At 53.0% G+C, this 20,999-nt stretch overlaps 1 protein-coding gene across 18 annotated transcripts in view; it reads right to left on the bottom strand.

The window, feature by feature from the left end:
• Nucleotides 1–20,999, bottom strand: part of SMARCA4 (SWI/SNF related BAF chromatin remodeling complex subunit ATPase 4) — a 101,173-nt gene that overhangs the window by 64,447 nt on the left and 15,727 nt on the right. For 10 of the 18 annotated variants that reach the window (XM_031007571.3, XM_031007574.3, XM_031007576.3 and 7 more), the window contains exons 2-11: nucleotides 12,605–12,857; nucleotides 11,573–11,705; nucleotides 10,385–10,789; nucleotides 9,975–10,073; nucleotides 9,054–9,312; nucleotides 7,543–7,669; nucleotides 5,659–5,832; nucleotides 1,991–2,164; nucleotides 615–782; nucleotides 451–501 (exon numbers count right to left, since the gene is read on the bottom strand). In XM_031007571.3, the coding sequence (XP_030863431.1) occupies nucleotides 451–501; nucleotides 615–782; nucleotides 1,991–2,164; nucleotides 5,659–5,832; nucleotides 7,543–7,669; nucleotides 9,054–9,312; nucleotides 9,975–10,073; nucleotides 10,385–10,789; nucleotides 11,573–11,705; nucleotides 12,605–12,826 (1,812 nt within the window). In that variant the 5' untranslated portion in view covers nucleotides 12,827–12,857. Of the gene's footprint in view, nucleotides 1–450; nucleotides 502–614; nucleotides 783–1,990; nucleotides 2,165–5,658; nucleotides 5,833–7,542; nucleotides 7,670–9,053; nucleotides 9,313–9,974; nucleotides 10,074–10,384; nucleotides 10,790–11,572; nucleotides 11,706–12,604; nucleotides 12,858–19,229; nucleotides 19,393–20,999 lie in introns of all 18 variants that reach the window. The other 8 variants (XM_031007572.3, XM_063701002.1, XM_055371600.2 and 5 more) reach the window with 3 other exon arrangements.

Raw genomic sequence — 20,999 nt, 5'->3', positions numbered from 1 at the left:
AATCCCAGCTATTCGAAGGGTAGGATCACTTGAGCCCAGGAGGTCAAGGCTGCAGTGAGCTATCTGCCACTGCAATCCAGCCTGGGTGACAGAGAGACCCTGTCTCAAAGAAACAAAACAAAACACAAAACGTGAAAATGGAGACTCTGGGTGAAGAACACACAGGACATCTCTGGACGGTTCTTGCGCCTCTCCTGTAAGTCGGACGTTACAACAAAGTAAAACCTGAAAGATGAATCCTGTGGCACATGCATAGAAAAAGGTCTGGAAGAAAACACAACATGTGGGATGTGGGGTCGGGTGGGATGGGCGTCAAAGGACACCCTGGGATTCTCACCATCATCATATATCATTGTTCATAATTTTAAAAGAACACAGGTTTTAAAGTCTGAAACAGACCAACGCCTTAGGGCTAGCTTCATACTTTCACAAGAAACCCTGCTTCCTCACCTCGCCATCCGGCCCGATGGCAGGCGTCTGTCCTTCTGCATTTTCTGCCTTCTGGAAATAGAGAGAGACACGGTCAGGCCCTGACCCGCAAGGCTGAGGCCACACACGTGAAGACGGCTGCTCCCATCCCACCCGCGGCGGGCACCATGCCAGGCCCAGCACACCTTCTTTTTCTTTTTCTTCTTTTTCTCCTTGGCGACCTGGGCAGCCTTGTGCTGCCGCACCAGCTCCGTGAGGTTAGCCACGTACTCGTCTGTCTGCTGCAAGAGGTAGGCCAGGCGCTTGTCCTTCTTCTGGTCGATGAGCTTGCGGTACCCCTCCTCATCTTCAGCCTACAAAAGCATGGGGGTTACTGCAATGTGGTGGCACAATGTGCATGTCTGTGAGCACCCATGGCCAGTCAATCCAGAGGCGCACTGAGGGCACGCGTGGCTCATGCGGGTGCCGTCCCACCAGCCCTTCACACGGCAATCGACTCATTCAGGAATCATTCCCTCAAAACCTACCAAGGGCTAGGTTCCAAGGGCACCTGCTAGGCAGACAGTCCCGCCAGGAGCCATTTACAGAGGCCATGAGCCAGTCCTACCCACTCTGTCCACGAAATACACCCCAAACCCAAAGCCTTCTCTCCACCAAGTCCAAGGTGCATCCCTCCCACCAACTCCTACAGCAGCCCGCCACCTTTCTAAGAATACATCAGATCACATCACCCCACAGCCAAAACCCTCCCGGGTGAGGCTCCCCTTCATGATCAGAACTCAACCCAGAGTCCTCCCAATGGTCTGAAAGGTCCCACTTCCCACCTGCCCCTGTAAGCTCTGACCTCACCTCCTGCCCCACACGACGCTGTTCTGGGACCCCAGGGCTACCGGCTGCCCTGGCACATGGCTGCCTGCCACCTCAACCTTTGTCCTCACTGCCTGGGGCTCCTTCCCTGGGTCTCTGCGTTTGTGCATCAGGGCCACCCTTTGGGCCTCTGTTTCAAGGCTTTTACTTACTACCCTGTCCCTCCCCTTCCACTCCACTTCCCCCTCCTCACTGTAGCGGTCACCATCCACTACTCTGTTTGCTTCATTTGCGTATCTGCCCCTCAAGCACAACCAGGAGCCCCCACAAGGGCAGGGGCCATGTCCCCGTACACAGAGCAGCACCTGGCCCGGAACACACTGCCAATATCTGCCCAACCAGCAACTCAGTCACAAATAAATGGTCAGAGATGTTTATCCTAGGGGTCGGGGGTCTGGATCACACCACCTGGCTCTCACAGAACGAGGGAAGGGGGCACCACCTCCATTTTCCAGAGAAGGCAGAGGAGCCGGCTAAGTGGCCTGAGGTCACACAGTCATTCTGATGATCAGAGAGATCAGCAAATATCCGAGCCCAGGACTGACTCCCAAGCCCGCGCCTGCTCTTTTCCCTCTGTCCCACCTCTAACTCCGAGCCGTGAAATGCCTTGGCGTAACCCTGGGGAGCGACCTCTGGAGCCCGCAGTACCAGCTACACGTGTAGAAGAGCGCACGTCAAGAAGGCAGGACCATACCATGAGCCTCCGCATGCGCTCCTTCTCGATCCGCTCGTTCTCTTTCTTCTGCTCCCGCTCCGTGTTGGCGTGGTACGTGGCCACTGCCTTGGTCAGCTTCTGGATTTTGCCTGTGACGGATCTGTGATATTCCTTGAAATCCTTGGCATGCTGGAGAATGCTATTGAGGTATTCCTGCAGGAACGCACAATAGAGAAGGCTGACCCTTCGGCAGCATGGTGGACACATCTCCCCGCAAGGCTTGTTTAAAACCTAGAATATTGGCCTGTAATCCCAGCACTTTGGGAGGCAGAGGAGGGCAGATCACGAGGTCAGGAGATCGAGATCATCCTGGCTAACACGGTGAAACCCCGTCTCTACTAAAAATAAAAATAAAAAATTTAGGGCTGGGCACAGTGGCTCATGCCTGTAATCCCAACACTTTGGGAGGCTGAGGCGGGCGGATCATGAGGTCAGGAGATCGAGACCATGGTGAAACCCCGTCTCTACTAAAAAAAAAATACAAAAAATCAGCCGGGCGTGGTGAGGCGGCGCCTGTAGTCCCAGCTACTCGGGAGGCTGAGGCAGAAGAATGGCATGAACCCGGGAGGCGGAGCTTGCAGTGAGCCGAGATCGTGCCACTGTGCTCCAGCCTGGGCAACAGAGTGAGACGCTGTCTCAAAAAACTCCTAGAATATCGCTTTGGGAGGCTGAGGAGGACAAAATGTCTGAGGTCAGGAGTTTGAGACCAGCCCAGCCAACATAGTGAAACCCCATCTCTACTACAAATACAAAAAATATTAGCCAGGTGTGGTGGCACATGCCTGTAATCCCAGCTACTTAGGAGGCCAAGGCAGGGGAATCGCTTGAATCCAGGAGACAGAGGTTGCAGTGAGCTGAGATCACGCCACTGTACTCCAGCCTGGGTGACAGAGCGAGACTCCATCTCAAAAAAATAAATATAATACATAAAATAAAAACGAGACTATTATGAAAAGAATAAAGGGACACCCTTTGCCTGCCATGGTTGGGTTTCTCTCTCTGATGATAAAACTCAGCACTGGCGGCAGGGCGCGGTGGCTCCCGCCTGTAATCCCAGCACTCTGGGAGGCCGAAGCGGGCAGATCACAAGGTCAGATCGAGACCATCCTGGCTAACATGGTGAAACCCCGTCTCTACTAAAAATACAAAAAATTAGCCGGGCGTGGTGGCTGGCACCTGTAGTCCCAGCTACTCAGGAGGCCGAGGCAGAAGAATGGCATGAACCCAGCAGGCAGAGCTTGCAGTGAGCCGAGATCGCGCCACTGCACTCCAGCCTGGGCGACAGAGCGAGACTCCGTCTCAAAAAAAAAAAAAAACTAAGCACCGGCAACTGTGGGTGGGAAAGGCCCTCGAACACAGCAGGTAGGCACACAGTGCAGTCGACTGGCAGGGCAGCATGGCACGGATGTGAAATGTCTCAAAAATGCTTCCAACCCTTCACCCAACTTATTCCATCACTACAAATTTATTTTAAGGAAATATCAGAGACCAGCTCCAAAATGTTCAAGCCAAGAATTCCGGTCCTAGCATGATTTTTAATTTTCAAAAGCTGAAACATGCTGCATGTCCTCAAACAGGAAAAAGGTGACATAAATGATTAGATCCTGGACACACAGAAATGGAATACAGTGTAGACATCAAAAGTCATGTTTCTGTGATACTTAAAAACAAAGAGATGTGGCCAGGAGCAGCGGCTCACGCCTGTAATTCCAGCACTTTGGAAGCCAAGGCAGGCGGATCACTTGAGGTCAGGAGTTCAAGACCAGCCTGGCCAACAGGGTGAATCCCCATCTCTACTAAAAGTACAAAAATTAGCCAGGTGTGGTGGTGCACACCTGTAATTCCAGCTGTTCAGGTGGCTGAGGCGGGAGAATCGCTTGAACCCAGAAGACAGAGGCTGCAGTGAGCGGAGATCGTGCCACTGCACTCCAGCCTGGGCAACAGAGTGAGATTCTGACTCAAAAAAAAAAAAAAGAAGCAAACTTTTAGAAAAAATTTAAAAAGGGCTATTTAACCTTGTATTAATGTACAAGAAAAAAGGCTGAAATAATATATATAAAAAAATGTTGGTGGTCAGGAGCAGTGGCTCACGTCTGTAATCCCAGCACTTTGGGAAGCCGAGGCAGGCGGATCACAAGGTCAACAGTTTGAGACCAGCAGCCTGGCCAACATAGTGAAACCTCATCTCTACTAAAAATATAAAAAATTAGCCAGGCATGGTGGCAGGTGCCTGTAGTCCCAGCTACTTGGGAGGCTGAGGCAGGAAAATCGCTTGAACCCAGGAGGCAGAGGTTGTGTCGAGCCAAGATCGCACCACTGCACTCCAGCCTGGGCAACAAGAGTGAAACTCTGTCTCAAAAAGAGAAAAAAACAAACAGGTGTGGCGGCGCACATCTGTAATCCCAACTACTCGGGAGGCTGAGGCAGGAGAATCCCTTGAACCCAGGAGGCAGAGGTTGCACTGAACCAAGATCATGCCATTGCACTCCAGTCCGGGTGACAAGAGTGCAACTCCATCTCAAAAAAAAAAAAAAAAAAAAAAAATGTTGGCCAGGCACGGGGGATTACGCCTGCAATCTTAGCACTTTGAGAGAGGCCAAGGCGGACAGATCACTTGAGGTCAGGAATTCGAAGCCAGCCTGACCAACATGGTGAAACCCCGTCTCTACTAAAAATACAAAAAAAAAGTTAGCCAGGCATGGTGGCAGATGCCTGTAATCCCAGCTACTAGGTAGGCTGAGGCAGGAAAACTGCTTGAACCCAGGAGATAGAGGTTGCAGTGAGCCGAGATTGCACCACTGTACTCCAGCCTGGGTGACACAGCGAGACTCCAACTCAAAAAAAAAAAAAAAAAAAAAGTTAACGGAGATTGCTGTGTTGACTGTCTAGATTATTTTACACTACACCAATAAGATATTAATTATAGAAAATCTCTAGAAAATCTATAAATGACCAAATCAGCACAATCATCCCCAAATCCTTACTTGATTTTAGATTTGAAGATTTCCGTCTTACCGATTCATCTTGGGAAACCCTGAGTCAGATCAGTCCCTGCACTGCCCAGAACCCTCTATGGCTCCCACTTTACTCAGAGCAAAAGCCCAAATCCTCCATGCAGCTCGCAAGGCCCTGCATCACCTGCTCGTCACCTCCCTGTGCTCCCTTCCTCCAGCTCTCCCCGCCGCTCACTCTACTCTGGCTCATGCAGGTCCTTGCTTTCCATAGAAAACACAGGCACATTCCAGCCCCAGGGCCCTTGCACCTTCTCCTTTTCCCAGAAAGCTCTTTCCCACAGATCTGTGTGCCTCCCTTCGTTGGGGGTCTGCCCAGATGTCACCTCCAAAAGAAAGAACTCCCCCAACATCAGTTCTACAACAGCCCATTCCTTCCTCTCTATCCCGGCTTGATTTTTCTTTGTGCCCTATCACCTTCCAGACGTGCTACGCGTGGATTTCATCACTATCTTCTCCCTACCATTGGGTTTTTACACCAATACACTCTAAGTGCCTGGAATACTGTTACAATGAACAAAAGAGAGAGACAAGCAGCACGTTTAGGAACAAAGCAAACACAGCCCCGTGGCAACCGCTGGACAAGCCAGGCAGCCAGGTGGGCGGGCTGCAGGCCTTGGGGCCGCCGGGGCGTACCTGGTGCTTCTGCCGGCGCTTGCGCTCCTGCTCGATCTTCTGCTGCTTCTCCAGCTTCTCAGTGATGCGGGCCTCGCGCAGGGACTGGCGCTTGCTGCGCTTGTAGGCCTTAGCATTGAGGGCTGTCTCCAGCGCTGTGTCCCTCCGCATGCACACCACCACCTCCTGGCGCAGCTGTAGGAGTGAAGAGGACAAGCCCGCGCACTGCACAGCTCTGTGGCATCCACAATGACAAACACGCATGGTGATGTCACATGCTTCACCGCTAAAGGAGCATTGTAAGTGCCTTACACACCCAGTCCGTGTGTGCAGGGGACGTCTAGCAGGTGCCCCCAGGCAGGGCGAGCACAGGACAGAAGGTGATCACTTCTGGACATCTATCCAGGGGGTCCTCTCGGACCTCCAGCTTGCCTCCCCTCTACCACACACACATCTTAGGAGTCATTCAGAAGTATAACACTCTTGGCTGGGTGTGGTGGCTTAACACCAGTAATCCCAACACTTTGGGAGGCCAAGGTGGGAGGATTGCTCAAGCCCAGGAGTTTGAGACCAACCTGGGCAACATGGAGAGACCTCACTTCTACAAAAACTAAAAGAAAAATTAACTAGGTGGCCAGGAGCAGTGGCTCATGCCTGTAATCCCAGCACTTTGGGAGGCTGAGACAGGTGGATGGCTTGAGCTCAGGAGTTCGAGACTAGCCTGGGCGACACGGCGAAACCCTGTGTCTATTAAAAATACAAAAACCAGGCCTGCGCGGTGGCTCATGCCTGTAATCCCAGCACTTTGGGAGGCCAAGGCAGAAGGATCACCTGAGGTCAAGAGTTCAAGACCAGCCTGGCCAACATGGTGAAACACTGTCTCTACTAAAAATACAAAAATTAGCCAGGCGTGGGGCACATGCCTGTAATCCCAGCTACTCAGGAGGCTGAGGTGGGACAATCACTTGAACCTGGAAGGCAGAGGTTGCAGTGAGCCAAGATCGTGCCACTGCACTTCAAAAAAATCAGCCCGGCATGGTGGTGCACACCTGTAATCCCAGCTACTCAGTGGCTGAGACAGGAAAATCACTTGAACCACAGAGGCAGAGGCCGCAGTGGGGTGAGATGGCACCACTGCACTCCAGCCTGGGTGACAGAGTGAGGCCCTGTTTCAAAAAAAAGAAAAATATAGCCAGGTGTAATGGTGCACGCCTATAGTCCCAGCTACTCAGGAGGCTGAAGCGGGAGGATGACATGAGCCTGGGAGGCCAAGTTTGCAGTGAGCTGCGATCTCTCCACTGCACTCCAGGGTCTAAGCACAGTACCCTCAGAAATAGACCCATGCAGGACGGCACGTGGTGGCTCATGCCTGTAATCCCAGCACTTTGGGAGGCCAAGGCAGGCCGATCATTTGAGGTCAAGAGTTTGAGACCAGCCTGGCCAATGTGGTGAAACCTTGTCTCTACTAAAAATATAAAAATTAGGCATGGTGGCACACGCTTGTAATCCCAGCTACTTGGGAGGCTGAAGCAGAAGAATTGCTTGATCCCAGGAGGCGTCGGTTGCAGTGAGCAGAGTTTATGCCACTGCACTCCAGCCTAGGTGATAGAGCAAGACTGTTTTCAAAAAAAAAAAAAAAAAAACGGAAAGGGAAAAGAAGAAAGAAGGCCATGCAAGTCTGCTTTGAGGCGGCAAGTGCTTTAGGGTAGTGAGGTCCACGTCCCCAGCACTGCGCAGGCCGTAAGAGGAAGGCTCTGCAGTGAGTGAGTGCCCATAGGTGGCCACGGCTGCTTTTCACAGCCCAGGCAGGTGTAATACTAGCCAGGCAAGCCGTACTTGGAGCCTTAGCAGCAGTGTTGGTGACAACGGCCCTTTTCGGAAAGCTGCGGCCGTGCCAGCACCCACCTGCCTCTGGAAGTTCAGCAGCCTGAGGGCCTTGAGCTCAATGGTCGCTTTGGTTCGCAAATCCCCGGCCAGGGACCCGGGAAGGTTTTCAAGTTCCTGAATTCGGTGTGCGATGCGAGCCTGCAGCCTGGGAGCAGAGACAAGGAGCAAAGGTGGTGAGAGGGTTGCCAGGGCACCCAGTTACAGCTGGAGCTGCAGGGGACCCATCCCTCGAGGGAGGCAGGCACTAGTCATGAGGCAAGAGATGCCTCAGAAGAGGATGCTGGCCGCAGGGCACAGCAGAGAGGGAGATAGCCCGGGGCACTCCTCAGGACCAGGCCTCAGGGGACAGCAAACAAGATTCCTGATAGACGCGCCCAGGTCATGCCTTTTCAGTGGTGTGAGCCAGGTTCTGGCGTCAGGCGGGCCAGGGTTTTCATGCAGCTCTGGCATGGATGAGGCGCAGGGTGGTGGGAATCTATTTCAACTGCACACCTCAGCATTCTCACCTCAAAACTGAGGCAACCCCTCGGAGTGACCCTAGAGGCTTGGTCTGAAGGTTACGAAGGTTACATGGGAAGGTTATGTGGGCTAATTCTCTTAATCAGTCTTTCTGCACATACTCATTGAGCACCAACTGTATGCCAGTCCATTTTAAGTGCAGGGCCTTAGCACTAAACAAGAACAACAAAGCAAGGAACTCTCAGTCTCATTAGAAAACACAGGCCATAAAGGAGATTTTAAAAAAATAAAATATCCACTGCAATTCCAGAGAGTGGCTGGAAGTGACAGGAAGGGCCTCCATGAGGAGGGAACCCCAGCAATCAGGCCTCAATGAGTAGAAGGAGCCATGCACAGCCTGTGCAAAGGTCCTGGGGCAGGAACAAGCCTAACTTGTTAAATAAATGAAAAGAGGAACAGACAGACTGGGATGGGTGAGGAAGGATGCTGGGCAGGAGTGGACATAAGGGAAAGCTTATTGGGCAGATAATTGAAGCTACAGGCAGGTTTTAATCCACGGAGTAGATCTGATGTCAATCAATCATAAAAAGAGAATTCAGGCCAGGTGCGGTGGCTCATGCCTGTAATCCCAGCACTTTGGGAGCATCTGAGGTCAGGAGCTCGAGACCAGCCGAAACCCTGTCTCTACTAAAATAAATACAAAATTAGCCAGGTGTGGTGGCGCATGCCTGTAATCCCAGCTACTCAGGAGGCTGAGGCAGAAGAATCGCTTGAAGCCAGGAGATGGAGGTTGCAGTGAGCCGAGATTGCGCCATTGCACTCCAGCGTGGGCAACAAGAGTGAAACTCCGTCTCAAAAAAAAAAAAAAAAGAGAGAGAACTCAAACTGCTGTGTGGGAAACAGACCGCAGCCAGGGTGGGAGCAGGGAGGTGAGGAAGGAGGTATAGGCCAAGTGGCAGTGGTGGGCACAGGGCACTGTTTGCTAGAGTGGGGGAGAAAGTTGAGTGGCTTCCCCAGGGGGACATGGGGGACACAGGGCAGTGACCTTGGCAACTGGGCCCCGCCCTCACCTGTACTCGCGCTCCTGCAGGATCTCCACAGGGTCGAGGCCCCGCGGCTTCTGGATGGGGGTGATGCGGCTCTGCTTCTGGTGCAGTGGCACCATGGGCGCGGGCTGGGCCGGCTGCCCGGGGGACTGGGTCTGTGGTGGCATCACGGGCGAGGCGGCGGGTGGGACGGCAGGGGGCGCGGGGGAAGGGCGGCCCGTTGGCTGCGGGGGAATCAGCTTCTGAGGGGTGCTCGTGGGGGCAGCAGCATTCGCCATGGGTCCTGGGAGAAGGCAAGGGGCCAGGGCGTCATGTTGAGCTCTGGGGCCCATCCCGGGCTGGAAATGGAAAGCTGCTGAGCTGCTTGAGGCACTGGGGACAGGCAGACCCCGCCCATCTCCCACCCTTCACCCAGGGGTGTCCTTCACACCTGCCTTGGGCTCCAACCTCCTCCAGATCTCAGCCTCACCCTCGTCCTTCACACCCTCCACTGGGGCCAGCCCCAGGCTCCCAAGGCCTTTTTGTTCTGTCTGTGGCTCTATGGCAGCATTTCCTGTCATGTCCTCCTAGTGCCAACTAAATCCAATGGAAGCAATTTGCCCCTCAATGCCCATCGCTAAACCTCAGGCTCCAAGAGGACGGGTAATGAGTCCCACTGCCTCTTTGAGCCCAACAGATGGGAGCCTGCAGCACTTACTGAGCAATTACATATACAGGGCTCAGGGACTAGGTGAAGGCCACGAGCTGTCAGATGAGGGATGAACGACAGCCTTTGGGAACTGACTGGCTACAGGGGAGACCCGGGGACCACCACAAGAAAAGTACAGGCTGCAGTTCAGCCTGACCACCCTCGGCCCTTTCTCCCTGACAAAGCTCATCTCAAGGACCCAAGCTTGTGACGGGGAGTAAGGGCACAGGTGCACCACCATAGAAGAGGGAGCTCACCTTCAGGCCAGGGCTTGGGAGGCCCTCCAGGAGGCTGGCCTGGCATCCCGGGGGGCACGCCTGAGGGTCCTGGGGGAGGCATGTTGGGCCCTCCCATACCTACATGTAGGGAGAAACAAAAGAGAAAACAGTGCGTCCCAGGTTTATGCCTGCGCCCAGCCCCATGGGCAGCCCTGGCTCCAGGGGACACAGCAGATATACCTATTAACCAGCGGCCCCAGGAGAAGCGGGGAGCTGGGGAAGCAGCATTTAGCTGCCCCCACCACCCGAGCACCCAGAAGTGCAGTATGGGCCCGTGCAATCCCAAACCGGGGAACCCAGTCGGCAGCAGAGCACGGTCTGTCCACCCCGCCACCCACGCCCCAGCCATTCGCTCTGAGACACCTGAGAGCCAGGGCAGCCAGTCTTACCATGAGGCCTGCTGTAATTTGGAGGTGCCGGGCCGGGACCCGGGCCGGGGCCAGGGCCAGGGCCAGGGCCGGGTCCTGTTGCGGACACCGAGGGTGGAGGTAGCGTTGGCATCTGCTGCTGCATCCCGGGCATTGGCCGCTTGCCCTGCACCGCCATCTGCAGGTGGTCGGGGAGGGGCTGCCCCCTGGCCAGCATCTTGTAGGCCATGATCTGAGCTCTGAGCTGGTGCAGCTGGTTCTGGTTAAATGGGGTTGGGCCCCGGTTCTGCTGCCCCAAGGCCTGGGGGTCAGCACCATCCAGCGGGGCACCTCCTGGCCCGGAAGACATCTGGGGCCCCGAAGACGGGCCACTGGCTGGAACTGGACTAGAGGCATGCTCAGAGCCACCCAGGGGCGAGGGGTAACCTGCAGAGAAAGGCCAGACCACTGGTCACTCGGCAGCATATTTCTGTGATTTTTACCGCCTCTTCCCCCTACACCAGCTCCTACTCTGAGACAGGGCACAGCCAAATGGCATCCTTCTCTTGAGTCAACCAGGGGCACCTGGAGGGCACGTGCTGGAGGCACCTCAGCCCAGCAGCCGACCTGGTGGATTTGGTTTGGCCCACGTCTCAGTAAGGTGCTTCTGGTTAATGCTGAGAACCCGTGCATGAAATCACGGCTCTCTCCCGGCTTCCGCCTGCCTGTCCACAGGCGGGGTCCACATCCTCGGGCTCGCCAGGCCCACCCCCAACACTTCCATTCCCAGTGGAGCCCCTGAGCTTCCCACCCCTGATGACAGCAAGGTCTTGGAAAGTCACCCACCATATCACTTCTCAATTGTCCTCGTACAGAAAAGGCACCTGCTGGGCTCATTAAAGCAGAGTCCCAGGCCCCAGGAATCTGTATTTCCAGTAAGTTCCTGGGTGGCACGGGGCTGCTGCCCTGCACAGCCCTCCTCTATCACCCATGCTGAACATGGTCTGCCCCCCAACCAGCGTTTCCCCTTCCAGGGCTGCTCCGAGACGAGGTGGCCAGAACAGAGCACCAGCCACGCCACGCCAGACAGCTCTCTGTGGTGGGCCACCCACCCGGCTACCTCATCCTAGGTACTCCCTGAATCCATCCTGTGGGAACCCAGGGGAGGAAAATGATCTGAGGACTCTGGAGTATGACAAACACAAGACAGGAAGGAACGCAGTTCTGTACCTTGGGAGTGCTGGTCCATGGGGCTGGGCGGGGGCCCCATCCCAGCATGGCCCCCTGACCGCATCCCCATTCCTTTCATCTGGTTGTAGCGCGGGTCGTCCGACATGCCCTTCTCGTGCATGGACTCCATGGGCTGCGAGAGGGACCATGGCAAGGCAAGGTCAGCATGTGGAACGTGAGGTGGCAGCGCGGCTATGCGCTGCCCGAGAGAAGCTCGAGGGCACCGAGAACAGCCACCCGAAGACGACGCGCATCTCCCCAGTCCCCAGCATGACTCCAAGGCAAGGTTCTGACACCTACTTAGGCCTCGAGACAGGTACACAAAATAAATGTCGCCCAGTGGAGCACGAGCATATGGGAGACTGTGGTCAGGCAATCCTCATCTTCCACCACCCGGGACCTCCTGTGGCCCCTGACACTTAGAAATGTCACCTTTTCTCATGGATGCTAATATGACCTTTCCTTTCAGATGTTGTATGTATAAGGGAATATGTCCTCTAACCACATCCAGGGACATGCGAAAGAGACTTGTGACCATAAAGAGCCTTCTCCGCCTTGCTGACTGAAGGCCCTGCTCAGCGCAGGTGAGGTAAAGACAGTGGCTGAGGGGCACGCCTTGGAGGAAAGGGAACCCGCTGCTCGGCTCTGCGAGCTGCACAGGTGAGCCTGACAGCCAGAACGGGGGAAACCACGTGGCTAAAAGCCTTTTTAGGAATTTGGATGTTTTTCTTCATTACCAAAAGAAAACTTTGTAGTGATATTCCCAAATTTCACATGCAGAAAGCAAGGGAGCGGGAAACGGTGGGGCAGGTGCCCGCGGGGCCCAGATCATGCGCCAGCACAGGCTGGGGTCCAACGAGCTGAACCCTCTGTTCATGGCCGTGGGCCCTGGGGTAGGGGGCTGAGCCAAGGCAGGCCACCTCCAACAAGAAGGCTTCCCCCCGTCCTCCAAGTAAGGCCCTCGGTCCAGAGGCTGCCTGCAGCCCTAGGGGGCAGAGGCCACAGGTGCGAGGCGGGCGCAGGGCTCCCTACCTTGTGCATCTGGTGCATGTTGTCCTGAGGGTACCCTCCAGGCCCCTGGGTGGGGATGGGGTGTCCTGCTGAGGGCGGCCCTGGGCTGGGCCCCATCATGCTGTGGGCGGAGCCCGGCGAGGGACCCGGGCTAGGGCCCAGCATGGCTCCAGGGGAAGGGCCAGGGCCCGGGGAAGGACCCGGCCGAGGAGTTCCGCCCAGGGGTGGGTCTGGAGTGGACATCTTCACGGGAGCTGCAGACAGTGGCCTCCTGCTGGAAGACAGTCCCGGTCAGTCTGGGGTTCATGACCAAGGGCGAGGCAGGACAGGGATAGCAAGGGACAATCATACGGTCACATCAGAATCTATATCCCACAGGAAGCCAGTACTTTTCCCACCAGCCACCCAAACCGTTTCTCCATGATCGCTCTCAGAGGAAGTCCTACATCTCAGGCACACAAGATCAGTCAGTCTACCCAGGAAGGGGTGGGCCACGCTCACAGACAAGCACTGCCCCACAGGGGCCTTCAGGGGCTCCTGCCATATTCCTGATCACGGCAGAGAGGGTCTCAGGGGGTGCTGGTCTACCCTTCACACTGCTCTCCACTTGCTTATCTTCCTAAAAGAAAGAACAGGACTATGGCTCAAATAGCCTCTGACTGGCCGGGTGCGGTGGCTCACACCTGTAATCCCAGAACTTTGGGAGGCCAATGCGGGCAGATCATTTGAGGTCAGGAGTTCGAGACCAGTCTGGCCAACAAGGCGAACCCCATCTCTACTAAAAATACGAAAATCAGCTGGACATGGTGGCACATGCCTGTGGTCCCAGCTACTCTGGAGGCTGAGGTAGGAGAATCGCTTGAACTTGGGAGGCAGAGATCGTGGTGAGCCCGGATCGCACCACTGTACTCCTGCCTGGGCAATAGAGCGACACTCTGTCTCAGAAAAAACAAAAAACAAAAAAAAAAACAAGCCTCTAACTGAAATTCCATCAGTTCAGCCAAAACAAATATTTATGGAAAATATTGCTGGTTTTCCATTGAAAGTAGTAAGACCAAGTTTCCCTTAAAATAAATGAACTTAAGTTTAAAAAGGATAAAGTATTACACAAATAATGGCACTTTTTGGTCCCTGACACTTGGAAACGTCACCTTTTCCTTTAGATGCTAATATGCATAAGGAGATGTCCTCCAACCACCCAGGGACAAATGGGAAAGGAAAGATACTTGTGTCTGTAAAGAGGCTTCTCCGCCTCACTGGCTGAAGGCCCTCGCTGGCTGAAGACGCACACACACTCGGTGAAATTTCTCAATACATTCTAGGCTTTCATATAATCTTACCCATGGCGATTCTTATCATTTAATAGTCTTTAAAACACAAATTCTAACAGCTACACTGCATTTCCTGGCTCTGACACCCTGGGTTTTTTGATAGCCCCTCTCTGGTTAAGCATGTCGCAAATCTGTCTTTTGTCTCTGCTGCCTTTTGGAATGAATCTCTTTGCCCCTGAACTCTCTGGCATACTTCTGGTTCTAAGGATAAATTCTGTAAGAAGTGTAGGAACATTTTTAATTCTCTTGATTTAAAAAGTTCCATTTTTTGGCCAGGCACGGTGGCTCACGCCTATAATCCCAGCACTTTGGGAGGTCAAGGCAGGCAGATCACGAGGTCAGGAGATCGAGACCATCCTGGCTAACATGGTGAAACCCCGTCTCTACTAAAAATACAAAAAAAAGCTTAGCTGGGCGTGGTGGCAGGCACCTGTAGTCCCAGCTACTGGGGAGGCTGAGCCAGCAGAATGGCGTGAACCCAGGAGGCGGAGCTTGCAGCGAGCCGAGATCGTGCCACCGCACTCCAGCCTGGGTGACAGAGCGAGACTCCGTCTCAAAAAAAAAAAAAAAAAGTTCTACTTTTTGTTTTATTTATGTTTTTGAGATGAAGTTTCACGCTTGTTGCCCAGGCTGGAGTGCAATGTCATGATCTTGGCTCACGGCAACCTCTGCCTCCCAGGTTCAAGCAATTCTCCTGCCTCAGCCTCCTGAGTAGTTGGGATTACAAGCACGCACCACCATGCCCGGCTAATTTTTGTATTTTTAATAGAGACGGGCTTTCACCATGTTATTCAGGCTGGTCTTGAACTCCTGACCTCGTGATCCCAACCGCCTTGACCTCCCAAAGTGCTGGGATTACAGGCGTGAGCCACCACGCCAGGCCAATTTTTTTATTTTTAGTAGAGACGGGGTTTCACCACATTGGCCAGGCTGGTCTCGAACGTCTGACCTTCAGGTGATCCACCCGCCTTGGCCTCCCGAAGTGCTGGGATTACAGGTGTGAGCCACCGTTCCTGACCAAAAATTACATTGTATTAGGTGATCTAGCAGAAAAAGTTTTAATTTGAAAGGTAGGGGCTTTTGTTTTGTTTTGTATACGGAGTCTTACTCTATCACCCAAGCTGGAGTGCAGTGGAGCCATCATAGTCCACTGCAGCCTTGACCTCGGGGGCTCAAGCCATCCTCCTGCCTCAGCCTCCCGAGTAGCTGGGACTATAGGAGTGCATCACCATGCCTGGCTAATTTTTCTTAATTTTTTTGTAGAGACAGGTGTCTCTCTACGTTGCCCAGGCTGGTCTCAAACACTTGTTGATCCTGGCTCAAGGGATCCTCCAGCCTGGACTTCCCAAAGTGCTGGAATTACAGGTGTGAGACACTGCACCCAGCCATAGGGATATATTCTTAGACAAGAGATGAAAGGCTCAAAATGACCTCATTCCACTTTCATGGCTAACAGCAGGAGAGAGGACCAGGAAACTCAGCAGGGGAGGAACCAGTGGCTGGCACTCCAGCCAATCCTGAAAAGATGGCCCCTGACATAAACAAACCTAAATGTGTTACTGCAAGGAAATTCATCTGGAGGCAAAATCTGACCTGATTCTGCTCCGTGTGGATATTCGCACATTCTGCTACAGAAACAGGACCTGTCTGATTATGAGATGCCGCCCTCGCCTCTGCCACGTGACAACAGTCTGAACCTTGCGTTTACGTTGCTAAGATGCTGATTTTGGAGCCTGAAGCCTCTGGTCCACGGGTATGTCTGCAGGGAGGATGCGCCTGCAGCTACCTCTATAGGTGGGAAGCCCAGCAATGTGGGCACGGCCATGGCAGGGGGGAGGCACTGGCTCCTTGGCGCTCCCCTCTGGGCCTTCTGTCCCCAGTCTTCTCAGGTCCACAGAGTGTTGCAATGAGGTAGGAAAAGGGACAGCAGGACTGCCACATACGTCATAGATCCTGTGATATTCAGGGACCTATAGCTTCTTCCTCACTTGAAGGTCTTTATTCTAAGTCAAATAAACTGAAACTGACAGCAAAATACAATCCAGCACGCCTGTAATCCCACCACTTTGGGAGGCCAAGGCAGGGGGATGGCCTGAACCCAGAAATTCAAGATCAGCCTGGGCAACATGGCAAAACCTCATCTCTACAAAAAATACAAAAATTAGCCATGCTTGGTGACACATGCCTGTAGCCCCAGCTACTCAGGAGGCTGAGGTGGGAGGGTTATCTGAGTCCAGGAGGTTGAGGCTGCAGCGAACCATGACCGCACTACTGCACTCTAGCCTGGGCAAAAGGGCGAGACACTGTCTCAGAGGAAAAAGAGAAAAAGATCCAGGTCATTGAGGGCAAACCATCTTTTCCCTCTCTGAAGGTGGACAAGCCAACGAGCATACACTGGGAAGTGACGGAAATTATAGCTCTCCTCATTGTACATTTTTTTTTTTTTTTGAGACAGAGTCTCACTCTGTCACCCAGGCTGGAGTGCAGTGACATGATCTCTGCTCACTGCAACCTCCGTCCCCGGGGTTCAAGTGATGCTCATGCCTCAGCCTCCCGAGTAGCTGGGACTACAGACGTATGCCACCTAATCGTACTTTACACTGAGCATTAGAACTTCTCCCCTCTCCCTTCCATCAAATCATGCGATGCCGTCACAGCCTCCAGGAACGGCTCCAACTCAAAGCAGCGCTAACTTCGTCAACGGAAACACAGAGTACACTGAAGATGCTGCCCCCAAAAACCATTTTGTGCCCGAATAAGGCAAGTCTGCTTTTTAGAAGCACGGGGTTTCACAGAGGCTTGTTAGAATGGCCTCTCCTCCTGAAAATGCTGCCTCTAGAGTCAGGCTGCAGTGAAACAGGAACGCGGGTGCCACCAGCATCCGCAAATTCATTTCCGGATTGAAAGCTCAGACACGTGCAGAGTGACAGTAAAGGGGATCCAAACAGCCCGGGAGTGATGCAAAGCCATCCCCAGCAGTATCGCCCAATGCCAAAGCCTGTGATGAGGTTGCTGGTGCCTGCACTTGAACAAGCACTGGCTGACCTGCAGCACAAAGTGGAGAGCCGTGGAGCGACTCCATGTCCTCAGCTCAGTACTGAGGGGAGCAGCGTGTGATTCTGCTCACTCTCACTGACTTGTGCATGCCCTGATCGCAGGATCATAGGTGAACAGCTTGAAGAACACTGTGTCAGACATCCCTCCTGACGTTCCAGAAGGCATTCTTGGGCCCCCCCTAGTCAATACCACTCTCCCAGGGAAACCACTATTTTGACTATCACTGTGGCTTCCTTTCACCTGTTATTGAACTTCCAATAAAATGACGGGTGTGGTGGGTCACGTCTATAATACATATATTATATAATATACAATATATACTTATAACATATAATATATGTAACATATAAATAATATAATGTTGGGGGCAGTGGGTCATACCTATAATCCCAGCACTTTGGGAGGCCAAGGCAGAAGGATCTCTTGAGTCCAGGAATTCAAGACCAGCCTAGGCAACATAGCAAGACCCTGTCTCTACAAGTTTTTTTTTTTAATTAGCTTATACTCAGGAGGCTGAGTAGGGAGAACTGTTTGAGCCCAGGAGGTCAAGGCTGCAGTGAGCCATGATCGTGGGCAACAGAGAAAGACCCTGTCTCAAAAAAAAAAAAAAAAAAAAAAAGACAATCACACAGGGTCACCATGTCTGGGAGAGTCATCCGTTCTTTTTATGTGAGCATTCTTATTTTCATAGACATTGTACTCTACCAGGTTCTGGCCAGCACAAATCAAGCTGCTATGAGAGTCATCTGGTGAACACATGCATTGGTTCTTCTTGGGTGTCCAAGAATGAAACTGGTGGTTATAAAGGGAGGCATAAACTTAGCTTTGCTAGTTTTCCAAAATAGTTGTATCATCTACACACACGGTCCCACCTCCCACACAGGGACAGCATTCCAGGTGCTCTTCATCAACCCCACACTTGCTGCTGTCAGTCCTTACAACTTTTAACAATCTCGCCAATGTCCAATCGCATCTTCTTATGGTCTTCATTTGCATGTCCCTCACAACTAATGGCACGGAGCACCTTTCCGTATGCTTACTGGCTATTGAGATATCTATCTATCTATCTATCTATCTATTTATTTATTTATTTAGAGACAGAGTCTTGCTCCATCACTCAAGCTGGAGTGCGGTGGCGTGATCTCGGCTCACTGCAACCTCCGCCTCCTAGGTTCAAGCGATTATCATGCCTCAGCTTCCCGAGTAGCTGGGATTACAGGCACGCACCACCATACCTGGCTAAAAAAAAAAAAAAAAAAATATATATATATATATATATTTTGTATTTTTGGTAGAGACGGGGTTTCGCCATGTTGGCCAGGCTGGTCTTGAACTCCTGATCCACCTGCATCAGCCTCCAGAAGTGCTGGGATTACAGGCACGAGCCACCACATATGTGGCCGGTATCCACTTTTAAAAAGTAAAAAGTATTGGCCGGGCATGATGGCTCATACCTGTAATCCCAGCACTTTGGGAGGCCGAGGCAAGCAGATCATGAGGTCAGGAGTTCGAGACCAGCCTGACCAAAATGGTGAAACCCGTCTCTACTAAAAATACAAAAATTAGCCAGGCGTGGTGGGTGCATGCCTGTAATCCCAGCTACTTAGGAGGCTGAGGCAGGAGAATTGCTTGAACCCGGTAGGTGGAAGTTGCAGTGAGCCGAGATTACATCATTGCACTCCAGCCTGGGCAACAAGAGTAAACCTCCATCTCAACAAACAAAAAGAAAAAAAGAGAGAGAAGCTCTTAATTCTAATGAAGGCCAGTTCATCAAGTTTGGTCTTTGAGGTTTAACATTTCTGGGGTCCTATTTAAGAAATCCTCGTCTACCGTAAGGTCATGCTGACAGAGGAAGGGAAGGGATATTTGCAAATCCGGGGGGACTGTGGCTTGCCTTCACCTCCCTGTGATTTACAACTGCTGAGGATGTCTCAGTCACAAAGAAATGGCAAGGAAGGAAGATCTAGCCAGGAGGTAGGGGCCTCAGCCTACTTGATGGTAACAACTGAGACTCACCGCACTGGGCCCTCACCACCACACAGGGACTACAGTGGTCCTGCTGACAGATGACTCCCTGAGGCTCAGACAGGGAAGTGGAAGAGTTCAGGTCACAAGGCCAAGGCCACAGTGGAACTCACTGCCATGCATCCCACACTCTGAACATGGACTGTGAAGCCACGGTGCCACCTGCCTCACGGGTAACCTCCCTGCGGCTCCACCTCCTCCTCCACAGGCTGGAACATCGAACCATCACTCACAGGCAGGAAGTGTTGGCCGCTCAGCTGGTGAAACCAAGGTGCCCCATCTCTCCCCAGGTTTACTGAGCAGCTGCTTAGCACGTGAAAGGTATCGCACTAGGAACATCACACAGATGAGGTCCTCGGATGCTCCCATCAAAATGTGAAGCAGAGGCTCCTTTCCCTGAACAGAAATGAGAAAACTGAGTCATGGGCTGGGCATGGTGGCCCATGCCTGTAATCCCAGCACTGTGGGAGGCCGAGGCGGGCGGGTCACTTGAGGTGAGAAGTTCGACACCAGCCTGGCCGACATGGTGAAACCCCGTATCTACTTAAAAAACAAAAAGTAGCTGGGTATGGTGGTGCATGCCTGTAATGCCAGCTACTCGGGAGGCTGGGGCAGGAGAATTGATCGAACCCGAGAGGCAGAGGCTGCAGTGAGCCGAGATCACACCACTGCACTCCAGCCTGGGCGATAGAGCAAGAGTTCGTCTCAAAAAAACAAAAACAAAAACAAAAAAAAACTCGAGTCCATAACGCAGCCTCCCCCCAGCACAAACCGCAGGTAACACTCCTGCCCCGCAATGCTCAGGAACAACAGACTGGCTTCCCCTCTTGGGCGTGCATCAGGTAGAAGTAGCTGGCTGGAGAGCAACAAACCCCTAGGTGCAATCCAGGACCTGCTGTCAGCCATGACACACCCACCCTGGCAATCAATGCACACAGATTTGGGCGGCTGCCAAGAATTTTGTTGTTGTTGTTGTTGTTTGTTTGTTTGTTTTGGAGACAGAGTCTCCCTCTGTCACCCAGGCTTAGCGCAGTGGTGCAACCTTGGCTCACTGCAACCTCCGCCTCCCCAGTTCAAGCAATTCTCCTGCCTCAGCCTCCCGAGTAGCTGGGACTACAGGCGCACACTGCTGAACCTGGCTAATTTTTTTGTATTTTAGTAGAGACAGGGTTTTTGCCATGTTGCCCAGGCTGGTCTCGAACTCCTGAGCTCAGGCAATCCGCCTGCCTCAGCCTCCCAAAGTGCTAGGATTACAGATGAGAGCCACCACGCCCGGCCCACTTTTTTTTTTGGAGACAGGGTCTGGCTCTGTCTCCCAGGCTAGAGTGCAGTGGCGCCATCACAGCTCACAGCCTTGAACTCCTGGGCTCAAGTGATCCTCCCATCTCAACTTCCCAAGTAGCTGGGACTACAAGCTCATGCCACTATGCCCAGCTAATTTTTGTATTTCCTTATAGAAATGAGGTCTCACTGTGTTGCCCAGGCTGGTCTCAAACACCTGGGCTCAAGTGATCCGTCCACCTCAACCTCCGAAAGTGCTAGGACTACAGGCATGAGCCACCGCACCTAGCCCAAGCCACAGTGCCTGACCCACAAACATCTCTTATCCCTCCTTGCTCCCACAGCCATAAGCATGGTGTTGTTCTCAGCCCTCAACCTCCTCCTGGCCAGCTCACCCTCCCTGAAGGGCTGGGGTGAGGCCAGCCCTGTAGAAGCTGGATGGGGTATGGGGCTGGGTGCACCTTGCTCTGGCGAGATGTCTACATGGGAAGGCCAAACGAGCATGGCCAGGAAAGGTGTCTAAGGACAAGGAACACCTCTCTCTCTACCCCTTCTTACCCCATCACCAATCATCCCTGCCCTTCTATACAGGAAACGAAGGATTTGGCATTTTCAGCAAAGTCCTGGGGTGGCCAAAGGTCGTCCCTAAGGTGTCTTACACGGTGTCGCTTAGAGTCCTGCAATGGGGCCCTCAATGATAAGTCACTAGCAGGGGAAATTCA

Source organism: Gorilla gorilla, chromosome 20, assembly GCF_029281585.2.
Source record: "Gorilla gorilla gorilla isolate KB3781 chromosome 20, NHGRI_mGorGor1-v2.1_pri, whole genome shotgun sequence".
Taxonomy (NCBI): domain Eukaryota; kingdom Metazoa; phylum Chordata; class Mammalia; order Primates; family Hominidae; genus Gorilla; species Gorilla gorilla.
Note: the sequence above shows the minus strand (reverse complement) of the source record. Positions and strands in the feature narration are given on the sequence as shown.